The 15,385-nt window shown below is 39.2% G+C and overlaps 1 protein-coding gene across 2 annotated transcripts in view; it reads right to left on the bottom strand.

The window, feature by feature from the left end:
- Positions 1 to 15,385, bottom strand: part of AGAP2 (ArfGAP with GTPase domain, ankyrin repeat and PH domain 2) — a 636,919-nt gene that overhangs the window by 38,051 nt on the left and 583,483 nt on the right. For both annotated transcript variants that reach the window (XM_053708205.1, XM_053708204.1), the window contains 2 exons: positions 9,895 to 9,985; positions 9,025 to 9,247 (listed from right to left, as the gene is read on the bottom strand). In XM_053708205.1, coding sequence (XP_053564180.1) covers positions 9,025 to 9,247; positions 9,895 to 9,985 — 314 coding nt within the window. The remainder of the gene's footprint in view (positions 1 to 9,024; positions 9,248 to 9,894; positions 9,986 to 15,385) is intronic.

Below are 15,385 nucleotides of genomic sequence, written 5' to 3' on the forward strand. Positions count from 1 at the left end.
GGCGGGCTTGGAGATAGCAGCACTAGTACAGAGCTCCGTGCAACACTGATACTAAAAGTGGATTTTTTGCCCCAATTCTGCTGCCCGAGCCTATTTGCCCTTGACAGGTATCGTGTCTGGGCTACAGAGAGGCTGGCCATAACAACTGCCCCCACCGAAGTACAACATTTCACTATCTAAGGGACCCGGTGGCTGAAAGGTCCGTGCACGCGGCGGCCATATTGGCGCGCTACAAAGAAGGAGACAGTGTGAAGAGGCCCTGCTTGGTGAGGTGTATCCCCGAACTGACCTGCCAAACTACTGTGAGACTGACAGCTAGCCGCTACGAGTGGCCGAACTGTCGGATCGCCGCCAAGCCATCCGGTGACTGGTGAGGTTTTGCCGGACGACCACGTGGCCTGAAAACTGTGTGACTGCCCAGGGACCGCAAGCACGAACTGGCTGGCCGGGTGAGTGAGGACACAGCAGATTAAGCCACCAAGTATTTTACCGCACCGGAGCAGGATACAGAGCAGAAGCCCACCTACCGACTGGTACAGCCGTTCTCTCTCTAAGGCTGTGCTGGGAAAGCATAAATACTAAGGGCCTGGTTGCAACTGAGAGCTGAGGAACGCTGACTGGGGGCAGATGTCGGTAAGCCTGTGAGTTGATGCTCTCTTTATGTGGCGTCAACCTTAACCTTTACCTTTACATGAGGCCAATCTGGGAGGAGGTAGGTGGCAGAAAAAGAGCAATCAGTGTTAACGAAGACTGAATATTGCATTTGGTGACTCGCTGGGGGACCATATAATACCACATAACGACCCCCTGTAAAAGAACTGATAGATCCAATACTCAAGGGTGAATGAGCATAGGATCCCTGATATATCTGAGGGCCCCCATCTTGCATAACAGGGGAAGACTACCTGGCTCTATCTGAAACAGCTCCATGCAGTAAGCCGGTTTGAACAAGAGCTCCTGTTATGTATTTGACTCTTATGTGCATGTAAAGGGAGGACATCCTCTGATCTTTTGGAAAAGAACTGCGATAGCATTACAAGGGTTTTCTCATAACACAGCACAACCTGAGAGGCAACCGTTACATAGAGAAGGAACTTTTCACTATAGACTCTTTAATTCCTTCCACAGGGTGCACTGGTGCACTGAATCAGGATCTGGGAGGGGAAAGGCTCTCCAACTAATCCTTTTTCTTTTTTCCTCCTGCAGGCTCAGACATAGACATTTGCAAACTACTGATAGATGTTTATATTTTAACTGTACTGCAACTGTGCTATGGTATATTGTCCTGTTAACTGATAATATTACATATCAATGCTGAAAACCGCCAGACTTGTTATAGAATTGTGTGTTATAAATCAGAGCACTGGCTTAGAAGGGCTCACTAAATAACCTCTTTTTTCACAGCAGGTTCACTAATAGATGCTTGTAAAAAACTGGCAGATGTTTATGTCTCATTTGAGCTACAATTGAGCTTTGTGATATTGTAATGTTGACTGATAACTTTCTGTATATATACTGAGGTCTGCATGACTTGTCATAGAGAGAGAGTGAGCAATATAGTTGTTCTTTTTCTTTTCCTTTCTCTTTTTTCTTTTGTGTCAACTTTTTCAACCCTGAGAATTACCAGAGACTAGGAAATAAGTGGCTAGAAATTGTATGGAGAAATTCCTAATACCAAATAGCATGGCACATAGGAATAAGAATTCAGATCGCAGAAATAAAGTGGGATCTGATATGGGTACCCAGGCCTCAACCAGCGATGTTTTTCAGGATAATTATACCCTTGACCCCCATCCAATAGTCAAGCAAATATCTACCCTATTTTTACCAAAAATAGAGAACCTCCAGAAGGGGGTTGATACTCTTGCAGAAGAGGTTAAACAATTCTCGACTAGGGTATCAGAGGTTGAGAATAGGGTCTCTGATGTAGAAGACACACAAAATGTCCACTCAAGTAAAATAATGGAGTTAGAGAAGCATACCACAGTCCTTCAACAAAAGTTAGATGATCTAGAAAATAGATCCCGGCGGAATAGTGTTCGCCTGATAGGGTTGCCTGAATGTGTAAAAGCGAATGACATTTTGAAATTTGTTGAAACTACCCTCCCCCCTCTGCTAGGGATTCCCACATCTGCTTTAGTGCATAGTGTAGAGAGAGCGCACAGAGTGGGCCCTGAGAGGCCGGCCATGGATCGTAATGCGCAGGCGAGGCCTGTAATGATAAAATTTTTACACTTTCAAACTAAAATGGCTGTTCTCAGGGCGTATAGGAAAATGGATGAAGTGCTGTATGAAAATTCTAGGATCCTGTTGTTTCAGGATTATTCAGCAGACTTGGTAAAGAAGCGCAGGGAGTTCTCAACATTATGTTCCAGATTACACAGAGAGGGTAGGCAGGCATTCCTGCTCTTCCCTGCCAAATTAAAGATAATAACCCACAGAGGGCCTAAATTTTTTGAATCACCACAAGCTGCACAAGAGTACTTGGATGCTGAAGATGGCTCCAGGAGCCCTGTCCGTGCCAGGGGGGGGGGGGGGAGGGTTAAAGGAATCCTCTGTGAAGGGAATATATCTCTTAATATATCTCTTAAGGTCTGAAAATGTTATTGGCATATGCTAATAGGCAAAAAAGATTACTCCATTTGGAGAGTTCAGATAGCAGTACCTATATTTACGATATGGATCTTATAGGGTTGCTTTGGTTAGTAGTTATGGTTCAGACAGGACAAGTTGTGTTCAAAAGTTGTGTTCTGTTCAAATGTTTTACTCACTTGCTAACCTCTATTACAGATGGGGTGAATCAATGGAGGGGGAAAAATACATGCAATATGATGATAGGAAAATGTATTAACAACTTCTTTACATTCTCCTCCCTCTGGGTGCTAATGTTTATTATCTGTAATGTATGGAAAGGTGCTGTTCATAAGGGAGGAAAAGTACTCCTTAAATATGAGGGTTTTATGAATAGCAAAATTTGGTTTATAATATGTTATTTTTTGATGTTGCTCTTTGCAGGTTGTGCCTCGGCAGTAAGGATAACTGAGTTTCTTGGACATGATGAGCCGGTGTGGGAACTGGTAGGAAATATATATATATATATTTTTTTTTTTTTTTCTCTCTCCCTCTCTTCCTCTATTTGTAATACCCATGAACACACAGAGGTTCTTGAAAATCACTGACATTTAGTATTTACTCCTGGAATGTGGGGGGTATACACTCCCCGATAAAAAGAAAAACTATATTAACTCAACTTAGAAAGAAAGGGGCAGATATTGCGTTTATACAGGAGACGCACCTTACTGACTCAGAACACTTAAAATTAAAGACTGATTGGGTTGGGAGGGTGGAATTTGCCTCCTATAAATCGTCTAGTAGAGGGGTAGCTATTTTATTTGGGAAGAAGCTAGAGGTTGGGGTCGTGACAGTATTGACAGACACTGAAGGGCGATATGTTATAGCTCGGGTTACCATTGCCGGTAAAAAGTACACACTGTGTAATATATATGCTCCCAATAATAAGGACAAGACATTCTGGAACAAACTGATTGACTTACTAACCCCCTTTTTAGACACCCCTCTTATAATAGGAGGAGACTTCAACCTGGCCCCTAATCCTCATTGTGACAGGCTTAGGGATCCCACACGACACTTGGTCGGGGCACAACCGAAGATCAATACCAAATTTGAACTAAAAACATTCCAAACACTGGTGTCCTCTTTGGATGTTGTTGATATTTGGCGGAAGCTAAATCCAGATGGCAAAGACTTCACGTGTCTCTCCCGAGCCTCTCCTACTATGTCTCGCATAGATCTATTTCTGATTTCGAACTCCCTTATCCCCCAAACAGTAGATGTTAAGATCGGAGACATTGTGGTCTCTGACCATGCCCCTGTGGGTCTCTTCTTGGACACCTTGCCCAGATCCAGTAATCGCAGGGCTCTCAGATTCCCGCAATACTTGTTGACCTCTCAGGAGTTCCAACAATACCTAGAAAGCGCTTGGGATGACTACCAAGCCAATAACGCACAGCATGCATCGACCCCGGAGCTCTTTTGGCAAACAGCCAAGGTAGTTCTTGCGGGGGATATTTTGGCCTTCTTATCTCGCAGGAAGAAACTGCAAACAGAGAGATTAGAGAAATTGAGAGAGAAGTTGACAAACAACTATGGCCTGTACAGATCTGACATGACACTGACACACCACAGGCAATACATAGCCACTAAAAAAAGAATATGACACGATGCTGGCATACCAGGCCTCACAAACTCTCCTGCGAACTAGAGGCAAATATTATCGCTACGGCGATAAATCAGGCAGGCTGTTAGCCTCCCTGGTTAATCTAAAAACCTCCACCCGTTTTATTGCAGCCATCAAACACAAGGGCACTGTAATGAAAGATCCTGAAAGGATTGTGGAAGCCTTCGCTGCCTATTACTCTGAGCTCTACACTAGCAATCAGTGTGATTCAGAAGAAAAGAGGCGAGCATTTTGGAGCTCTATTGAACTCCCACAGATAACGGAGTCGCAACTGACCCAGTTAAATGCACCAATTACGAGGGAAGAAGTGGACAGGACGATTATGACCTTAAACTTGGGTAAAGCGGCAGGCCCGGATGGGCTGCCCATTGAGTTCTACAGGATGCTGAAAACTAGAGTAACACCAGTGCTCACTGACCTGTTTGCCAACTATTTCACAGAGGAAAACAGGCCGGCCACGACTTTCACAGCCGCTCATATTACTCTTATCCCCAAAACGGGCAAAGATGCCTTGCTTACTGAGTCTTATAGACCAATCTCATTACTGAACTCAGACTATAAGATCTTAACAAAACTACTAGCGGAGCGTCTTAAATTTGTGTTGCCGGACTTGATTCATGAAGACCAGACTGGTTTCATGATGGCAAGATCATCGGTAGTGAATGTACGCAGAATACTGCAGGTACTACATCATTTCTGGAATAGGAAAAATTCTAGAGAGGGGGATCAAATCCCGGAGGCCTTCCTGCTGTCATTAGACGCAGAGAAGGCCTGTGACAGGGTAGAATGGGGCCATTTATTCCATACACTGGCCAGCTTTAACTTTTCTGGGCCCTTTACGGCATTTGTCAAAAATTTGTACTCATCCCCCATAGCCAATATATGTTCTAATCATCTTTACTCATCAGACATCGCTCTGCAAAGAGGCACGAGACAGGGATGCCCCCTGTCTCCCTTACTGTTCAATCTGGCACTGGAGCCCCTGGCAGTTAAACTGCGTCAAATATTCCCGGGCATTGACATGGCCGGGCACCCCCAACATCTCGCATTGTATGCGGATGATATGTTGCTATTTGTTCAGGAACCAAAGACCCATATACCATCAATTGTGCAGACGCTGTCAGATTTTGGGGCGTTCGCGGGATACAAAGCCAACATGCAAAAGTCAGAAATTCTCTGGTTGCATAAGGGGGAGAACCAAGCCCATGACTACCCGTTTACGGTAGCAAACCAAATGATCACTTATTTAGGAATCCAGATCCATGTGAATACCAATAAGCTGTATGCAACTAATTTGACTCCTTTATGTGCAAAACTGTGTGGTCAGATGAGAAGTTGGAAATCTCTCCCGATTTCTCTGATGGGAAGGGTTAGCCTCCTGAAAATGGTTATCCTCCCACGGCTCTTATACCCTATGCTCATGCTACCGTTACTACTCTCCAAGGCGAATGTGAAAGAGTTAAACTCTGCAATGCGTTTCTTCTTGTGGCGAGGCGGTAGACCGCGCATTGCAACAGATAAACTAACCCTGAACTACCTACATGGGGGCTTGTCGCTGCCAGATTTCAAACTCTACAATTGGGCGGCCCTGATCCGCTTAGTTGTAGATTGGCAGGTGAGTTCGGCTCACTTTTATAGCGATAACCTGGAACGGGCGGCTCTAGGAGGTATAGCCTTGGCATACCTGCCTCACATGCCAAAACCAAAGATGGGAGGGACATTGGAGGGGAATTTTATATATCAGGACCCGCTAAGGGCCTGGCACCTAGCTCACAAATTTTTAGGCAAAACGAACCTAGGTTCTGCCTTTTTACCACTAAGTGGTAACCCAGATTTTCCTGCAGGTATGGATACGAAACCATTTCGCACTTGGGAGGCGCTTGGGTTGAAAACTGTGGGATCACTGGTGGACCCGCTACTGAAAACCATGAAATCCTTTGCGACGCTGCAGAGAGAATACAACTTGCCAAACAAGCATTTTTATGCATACCTGCAGGCACGTCATTATGTGGAGACTCTAACCAGAGATAAACTGGATTTTTGGGAAGGCTCACCATTCCGAGTATCACAAACTTTATTTAAGATGGGATGCTTCTCTTTATCAGGGATCTACCAAACTTTGATACAAAAAAGACTACAATTACTGCAACCAGAACTTTTACAGGGCTGGCAGAGGGAGGGATTTGGGGAGATCACGTGGGAAGTGGCCCGGAGAGGACTGGAGAAAACTAGAAAAGCCACATTGTCGGCAAATCTACGGGAGACACAAATTAGATTTTTGCATAGGGCATATATGACCCCTAAGTGCCTTGCCAAGTGGATTCCTGACTGGCCGAACAGATGTACCAAGTGTTCAATGGAGTCTCCGGACCTGTTGCACTGTATCTGGGATTGCCCCAGGATTAGACAGTTTTGGGAAAAACTACAATATTGGGTTAGGAAAAAGCTAGCCATAAATATTGACTTTACACCTCAGATGATATTGTTTTTGGACTGGGAACAACACCACAGGCAATTTGACTCTGAACTGACGCTACTGATATTATTAGCAAGAAAATGCATACTCAAACATTGGACAGTTGCCCAAACCCCCTCAATAGCTTACTTTCGAAATATGCTGAGAACCCAACTATTTACCGAACAAGTAGATGTCAGAATAGACGTGGGAAATAGGCTAAATCCATTTCTTCGGAAATGGCGTAGACTGATATTGACGTTCGAATTAGAAGTACAAAGACAAGTTCTGATCCCTTTCCGTAACACTATATAATTTCTGGAAGACTCTCTGAGAGGGGATTGGAGTCACCTAGATGACTAAAGTTTGGACATTGCAGGTTGACCCCTACGTTTGTCTCTTCCCTTGATACCTTTTCTTTCCTCTTTTTTTTTTTTTTTTCTTCCCTCACACCGGCTCATCGAGTGAGATGCAGGACATAGAATATCCTAGGCACTGAATAACTGTTGAATATAAGGGTGGGAGTAGTTTTCTGGGGTGGGGCACGATAGTGGGGAGAGAAGTGCTAATCTCCACATGGGCGGGGGGGCATGGGAGGGAGGAGGGGTAGGAGGGGGGGGAATGGGTAGAAAAGAGAAAAGTTTGAGAGCTGTATCCATGTGAAACCTTTATCATGTTGAAAGTCTACTTGGATTATAATATGGAATTAATGTTTCTAATCACGATATGTTGAGAAAGTAGGACCGAGAAGGTCACATACTGTAAATATACTATTGCACTGTCTTACTCTGTATAAAACACTCAACTGACTTTATACTGTAACATGGAGATATTTGTTTGTATTTACATGTATGCCGCTCTCTCAATAAAAAGATTTGAAAAAAAAAAAAAAAGCTATTAATCCCTAATCCACCGCTACCCAACATTGCTGCCACTATAATAAAGTTATTAACCCCTAAACCTCCGGCCTCCCACATCGCCGCCACTAAATAAACCTATTAACTCCTAAACCTCAGGCCGCCCACATCGCCACCACTAAACTAAATTTATTAACCCCTAAACCGCCGCCCCCCACATCGCAAAACACTTAAACTATTAACCCCTAAACTTAACACCCCCTAACTTTAAATTAAAATTAAAATATAACTATATTTAAATAAAAACTTACCTGTGAAATAAAAATAAACCTAACATTAAACTATAAATTAACCTAACATAACTATACTAATAAAACAAAAAAATACCAATTAAAAAATCTAGATTATAAATTTAAAAAAAACCTAACACTACAAAAAAAAATAAAAAATCTAAAATTACAAAAAATAATAAACACTAAATTACAAAAAATAAAAACCACTAAAATTACAAAAAATAATGAACGAAATTATCAAAAATAAAAACAATTACTTTATTATAGTAGCGGCGATGTGGGACGCCGGAGGTTTAGGGGTTAATAACTTTATTATAGTGGTGGCGATGTCGGGGAGCCGTGGATTAGGAGTTGATATATTTAAATACTGTTGGTGATGTGGGTGGGCAAGAGATTAGGGGTTATTAAGTTTATTTAATAGTTGCAATGTGGTGGGCAGCAGATTAGGGGTTAATAAGTTTCAAATTGTGTTTGCGATGGGTGTTCGTGTACTTTGTAACACTTTAGTTATGAGTTTTGTGAAACATTTTTGTTTTGCAAAATCCATAACTACTGCTCTCAGATGGCGGTATGAATCGTGTCAGTATAGGCTGTAACGCAAGCATTTTAGCCTTAACGCACAACATGTAATACCGGCTCTATTGAAATCCCACACGTCCTTTTTTTGGGTGCGGAATGGGCGTTGCGTTACAGGCTAAAATGTTTGCGGTATAGCTATACCGACACAATTCGTAATATGCGTTCCCATTTTTTCAGCGTTAAAAGCTGTACCTCAACACATGTAATCTAGCCATCTGTCCAGTTTTTGAGACTAATGTTCACCAAAGTGTAAAATAAATATTGTAATCTTGATGTCCCTTATTTAAATATTGTTTATGGATAAACATGTTTTATTGGTATATATAACTATTTATTTAACTTAATAGTAATAATAATCATAATATTTATTAGGAAAATCTCTCTAGCTGACCATATGATGCCACAATAAAGACTAGCTATTTGATGCTAACATAAACTAAGTAATCCTGTGTATAAATCACTATATAAAGTACTTGTTGTTCCAGTCTGAGAGACCGAACCTTATCACTTATTGCTTTGGATAAATTATGTTACTAATTATCCATAAAGAGTTTTAAGTATGAATAAAAACTCTTAAGGTACCTTGAAGAGTCAAAGGATGGTTTTGTCCTTCCTTGTGTTGTCATTTCCCAAATGCTGTTAGCCATTTCATTTCCAATTGATGTCAACACAAGTGTCAGTTCTAGAGGCCAGTCATCTAGGTCCAAGGAACGAACCCGGGACAGATGTGTTCCCAGGTTCCGGTGAATTCCTGAGCATTCAATGCAGATCAGAGCACCCAAATTCAGGCTGGCCCAGGTTGGGTCTAGCAAACACAAACACACATTAAATAACAAGCAAATATTTTTTTATTTTTTAAAAAATATCAATTTCCTGGTGAATTATAAAAACTAAAATTGAACATATAACAGATACCTATTCTTTCAGAGTACCATCATCACCTTCTTTTTTTTTAGATGCTTGGATCTCCATTTTTTCATTCTATTTCTTTAATTCAAAACACCTACTAAAGTTTTTTTTACCAGCTACCATAAATGGATTTTTTTTTTTAAATGCTTTTAAAGTATTGCTCTTAGGATGGCATATATCTTATTTTAAAAGTGAGCAAGGCATTGTTTAGTCTTAATTTACTAAAACACCCACAAAAAAGTGTTTTTCGGTTTTGACATGGAGGTGTTTACAGCCAATCACAAGTTGTTCTGCCCGCGTTACTGACAGATAGGAAAGTTCCCTCTCCTAGAACCCCGAGGGCTCTGAAGTACATATAATATATATATATATATATATATATATATATATACACATACACACACATATATACAGTATATAAACACATACATACATAACATATACATTTATATATATATATACTGTCCCTCTTTAATCAGGCAAATTACATCTTTTTTGAACAGTACATTATTACTCTTACAAAATTAATAATTGATATCTTACTTGGTGCACCACAGTCTACACAAAAAGAATTTCCTTTAGAATTCCGAATGGCTTGGATAGCTACTGCTTCACTTTGGCTGTCCATTCGTGCCTTAAACAATGTAAAAGAACATTAACATACAAAGTATCAATAGCAAAATACACAAATATTTACATACTTTCTCAAACAATGCCAGACGTAAAATCATAACAATTTAAAGCGAAAGTAAGGATTGACTGTTGAAACAAATAAAGGGCACTTTCATTCATGAAGTATAAGATACGTCATGTAGAAAGCTCCTTTATTTGATTCAATCGATTGCCGTTTTTAGCTCCTACAGCAGCCCATGGCTAAAAAATTTTTTGTCTAAGAGGTGATATTTTCACCTCTTAGCCAATAGCCATTTGGTAAATACGGCTTGGCGCCCATGGGAGCCGGATTTACCGCACTGCTATTGGCTATGGCTAAGAGGTGAAAACGTGTAAAGAAACTCCCATCATTATACAGCACAGCATATTCATCTGAGTGTACACACTCATCATATTTATACAGAGCAGTGCACATATCAGGGTATAGTGTATAGAAACTCCCATCATTACACAGCACAGCATATTCATCTGAGTGTACACACTCATCATATTTATACAGAGCAGTGTACTTATCAGGGTATAGTGTATAGAAACTCCCATCATTACACAGCACAGCATATTCATCTGAGTGTACACACTCATCATATTTATACAGAGCAGTGTACTTATCAGGGTATAGTGTATAGAAACTCCCATCATTATACAGCACAGCATATTCATCTGAGTGTACATACTCATCATATTTATACAGAGCAGTGTACTTATCAGGGTATAGTGTATAGAAACTCCCATCATTATACAGCACAGCATATTCATCTGAGTGTACACACTCATCATATTTATACAGAGCAGTGTACTTATCAGGGTATAGTGTATAGAAACTCCCATCATTATACAGCACAGCATATTCATCAGAGTATACATACTCATCATATTTATACAGAGCAGTGCACCTATCAGGGTATAGTGTATAGAAACTCCCATCATTATACAGCACAGCATATTCATCTGAGTGTACATACTCATCATATTTATACAGAGCAGTGCACATATCAGGGTATAGTGTATAGAAACTCCCATCATTATACAGCACAGCATATTCATCTGAGTGTACATACTCATCATATTTATACAGAGCAGTGCACATATCAGGGTATAGTGTAGAGAAACTCCCATCATTATACAGCACAGCATATTCATCTGAGTGTACATACTCATCATATTTATACAGAGCAGTGCACCTATCAGGGTATAGTGTATATAGAAACTCCCATCATTATACAGCACAGCATATTCATCTGAGTATACATACTCATCATATTTATACAGAGCAGTGCACATATCAGGGTATAGTGTATAGAAACTCCCATCATTATACAGCACAGCATATTCATCAGAGTGTACATACTCATCATATTTATACAGAGCAGTGAACATATCAGGGTATAGTGTATATAATAGAAACTCCCATCATTATACAGCACAGCATATACATCTGAGTGTACATACTCATCATATTTATACAGAGCAGTGCACCTATCAGGGTATAGTGTATATAGAAACTCCCATCATTATACAGCACAGTATATTCATCTGAGTGTACATACTCATCATATTTATACAGGGCAGTGCACATATCCGGGTAAAGAGTATAGAAACTCCTATCATTATACAGCACAGCATATTCATCTGAGTGTACATACTCATCATATTTATACAGGGCAGTGCACATATCCGGGTAAAGTGTATAGAAACTCCCATCATTATACAGCACAGTATATTCATCTGAGTGTACATACTCATCATATTTATACAGAGCAGTGCACCTATCAGGGTATAGTGTATAGAAACTCCTATCATTATACAGCACAGCATATTCATCTGAGTGTACATACTCATCATATTTATACAGAGCAGTGTACTCATCAGGGTATAGTGTATAGAAACTTCCATCATTATACAGCACAGCATATTCATCTGAGTGTACTTACTCATCATATTTATACAGAGCAGTGCACATATCAGGGTATAGTGTATAGAAACTCCTATCATTATACAGCACAGCATATTCATCTGAGTGTACATACTCATCATATTTATACAGAGCAGTGTACTCATCAGGGTATAGTGTATAGAAACTCCTATCATTATACAGCACAGCATATTCATCTGAGTGTACTTACTCATCATATTTATACAGAGCAGTGCACATATCAGGGTATAGTGTATAGAAACTCATATCATTACACAGCACAGTATGATCACTGCCAGTCTATAAATACTCAGTATAAAGTGCAGCAATCTCATTATCAGTGTGTATTGCTTATTACTGATTTACATTTAGGGAGCAAACATTTGGCGCCAGGGCCCTCTGTTGAGTAGAGCCGCTATTGAGCCCCATTACACTATGGACACATTTTTATGCTGTTAAGAAGACATTATAGTAATTGGTTTTCAGTTTATATTTTGGCCTATGGATGTTTATTTGCTATTTACAAATTCACACTTGTCCTCTAAACAAAGTGAGGCCTCCATTAACTTTATTATTATGTTTTAAATTAATTTGGTGTAGATAATTTTTTTACAACAGTCTCAACTATGTCTTAGTGAACTGGGATTTGTAGGAAAAGAAAATATCTTTTAATGTTAGTTTAAAACACTATCAAAAGTTTAGTAACTTGTACCTATAGATGTTAAAAAAACTAAAGTCCAAATTAAACTTCATGATTTAAATAGAGAATATAGTAAGAAACTTCCCAAATGACTTCCATTATCAAATTGTGCACATTACACACATTTAAGTACAAGCTCCTACTGAGCCTGAGCAAGAGCCAGGGTTCACAGTCTATACATATAGTATAGGAGTGTTTGATTGGCTGATGGCTGTCACATGAAAGAAGGGGAAGGGAATATTTAATTTTTTTTAGCGAAAAAAAAAGCTAATGCTCATTTAAAAATCAGAGCAATTACTATTGCATTATCTTTTATTATGCACTTGTTGCTTATGCAATTCTACTGTATTTAATCCAGCTGCCAATCTCCACCCACTGATGACATCACAATCTGGGCTGCATATGGTGTCCAATCACAAAAGGCTCACTAGTTGGATTCAAATTTACTATTCAGTAGAGTGCCTAGATTCAGTCCAGATCGTGATTTCATCAGTGGACGGAGCTTGGCAGCCATTTCAAAGTGGCCAGAAACAATATTAATTGTAAAATAATTTTTTTACCGTTCCTGCTGCGTGATATAGAAAGGGTGCAGGAGGCTATTTGCAGCTTAATCTAAGGTAAAACTTAAAGATGACTAAGGTGTAGACTGTCCCTTTAAACTTGTATGATTCAGATAGAGCATGTAACTTTAAGACACTTTTAAATTCACTTCTATTTTCAAATGTGCTTCATTCTCTCGTTATCCATTTTTGAAAAAGAATACGCACATATCCTACACTAGTGAGAGCTAGCTGCTGATTGGTGCCTGTACACATTTATGTCTTGTGATTGGCTAACTAGATGTGTTCAGCTAGCTGCCAGTAGTACAACGCTGTTCCTTCAGCAAAGGATAACAAGATAATGAAGCACATTTGATAATAAAAGTAAATTGGAAAGTTGTTTGAAATTATATGTTCTATCCAAATCATTCAATCATTTTTGGGGGTTTCCTGTCCCTTTTATACAAAAGTTTTAAATGTATTATATTTTTAGGCTTATATTGGTTATTATTATGAGATGTATATGGACACCCTTTAAATAGAATAATTATGTTGCAAAAGAAAAGAAAAAATGACTACATTAATTTATCTTTGTAATTCTATCAATTTTAATTTGGATGCAGCTTGGGGTCCCTTGCAGTGCACGCTTGCTCATGTAAGCCTGTAACTTATGACACACTAAGAGGTTGCAGAGATAAACCATTCCAGACTGAGTTGAGATGACTGACAAGCTGTGAGAGGCAGGGCTGCATTTAAATTTGCTTGTGCAATGTTAAAGGGACAGTCAAGTCAAAATTAAACTTTCATAATTCCGATAGGGCATGCAATTCTAAACAACTTTCAATTAAATTTTATCATCAAATTTGCTTTTTTCTCTTGGTATTCTTAGTTAAAAACTAAACCTAGGTAGGCTCATATGCTAATTTCTAAGCCGTTGAAGGTTGCTTCTTATTTCAGTGGATTTTGACAGTTTTTCACAGTTAGACAGCGCTAGTTCATATGTGCCATATGGATAACATTGTGCTCACTCCCGTGGAATTATTTATGAGTGATTGGCTAAAATGCAAGTCTGTCAAAAGAACAGAGATAAGGAGGGAAGTCTGCAGAGGCTTAGATTTAAGGTAATCACAGAGGTAAAAAGTATATTAATAGAACTGTGTTGATTATGCAAAATAGGAAAATGGGTAATAAAGGGATTATCTATCTTTTTAAATGCTAAAAAAATTCAAATAGACTGTCCCTTTAAATGGAAGCGGGGATGCTGCTTGCTTGCCCTAAATGCGGATGGACAGGTTCCCTGCCTAGAGACCTTAGCGATCCAGTCACTGAGTAGGAGTTAGCAACACTATTAAACATTAGTGGTGTTTGAACAGCAGCTCCCTTTTGCCGTTTGTTACGGTAATCACCAGTACATCTACTGAGCTGTTAAGATTTGGATAAATCAGAAAAAAATGGAATGGATTTTTTTTTAAATACTCTTCTTTTTTCTACAGTAAATGCTACAGGATTAAGTGTTACATTTTGAGTTACATGTCGCATAATAACTTATCAAGTTTGATTGATATTTTTCTTGTCCACTACCTAATAGATTTTACCATAGCTACATTTAGCCTACAATTATAGTGGTGCACTGTAAAAATAAATGTGTGACAACATTTATAGCCTAAATGACAGTAGCTTAAAGGGATACTAAACCCAATTTTTTTTTTCATGATTTAGATAGAGCATGCAATTTTAAGCAACTTTCTAATTTAATCCTATTATCTTTATTTGAAAATGAAAGACTGTATGGTTAGGAGTCGGCCCATTTTTGGTTCAGCACCTGGGTATAGCTTGCTGATTGGTTTGCTACATTTAGCCACCAATCAGCAAGCGCAACCCAGGTTCTGAACCAAAAATGGTACGACTCCTAAGCTTAAATTACTGCTTTTTCAAATAAAGGTAGCAAGAGAAGGAAGAAGAATTGATAATAGGAGTAAATTAGAAAGTTGCTTAAAATTGCATGCTCTATCTGAATCATGAAATAAAAAATCTGTGTTTAGTATCCCTTTAACTTATATCTTAGGAATGTAGTTATTTACATGAGGATTAAATAATACTGACAATTGTTATAATCAAACTTAAATTATATTATTAGATGATAGACAGACAAGATATCAGGGAATAGATAGTGTTACTGTAGTTATATTTACTTTTAGCTAAAGACGTGCA

Source organism: Bombina bombina, chromosome 3 (genome assembly GCF_027579735.1).
Source record: "Bombina bombina isolate aBomBom1 chromosome 3, aBomBom1.pri, whole genome shotgun sequence".
In the NCBI taxonomy this organism is placed as follows: Eukaryota; Metazoa; Chordata; class Amphibia; order Anura; family Bombinatoridae; genus Bombina; species Bombina bombina.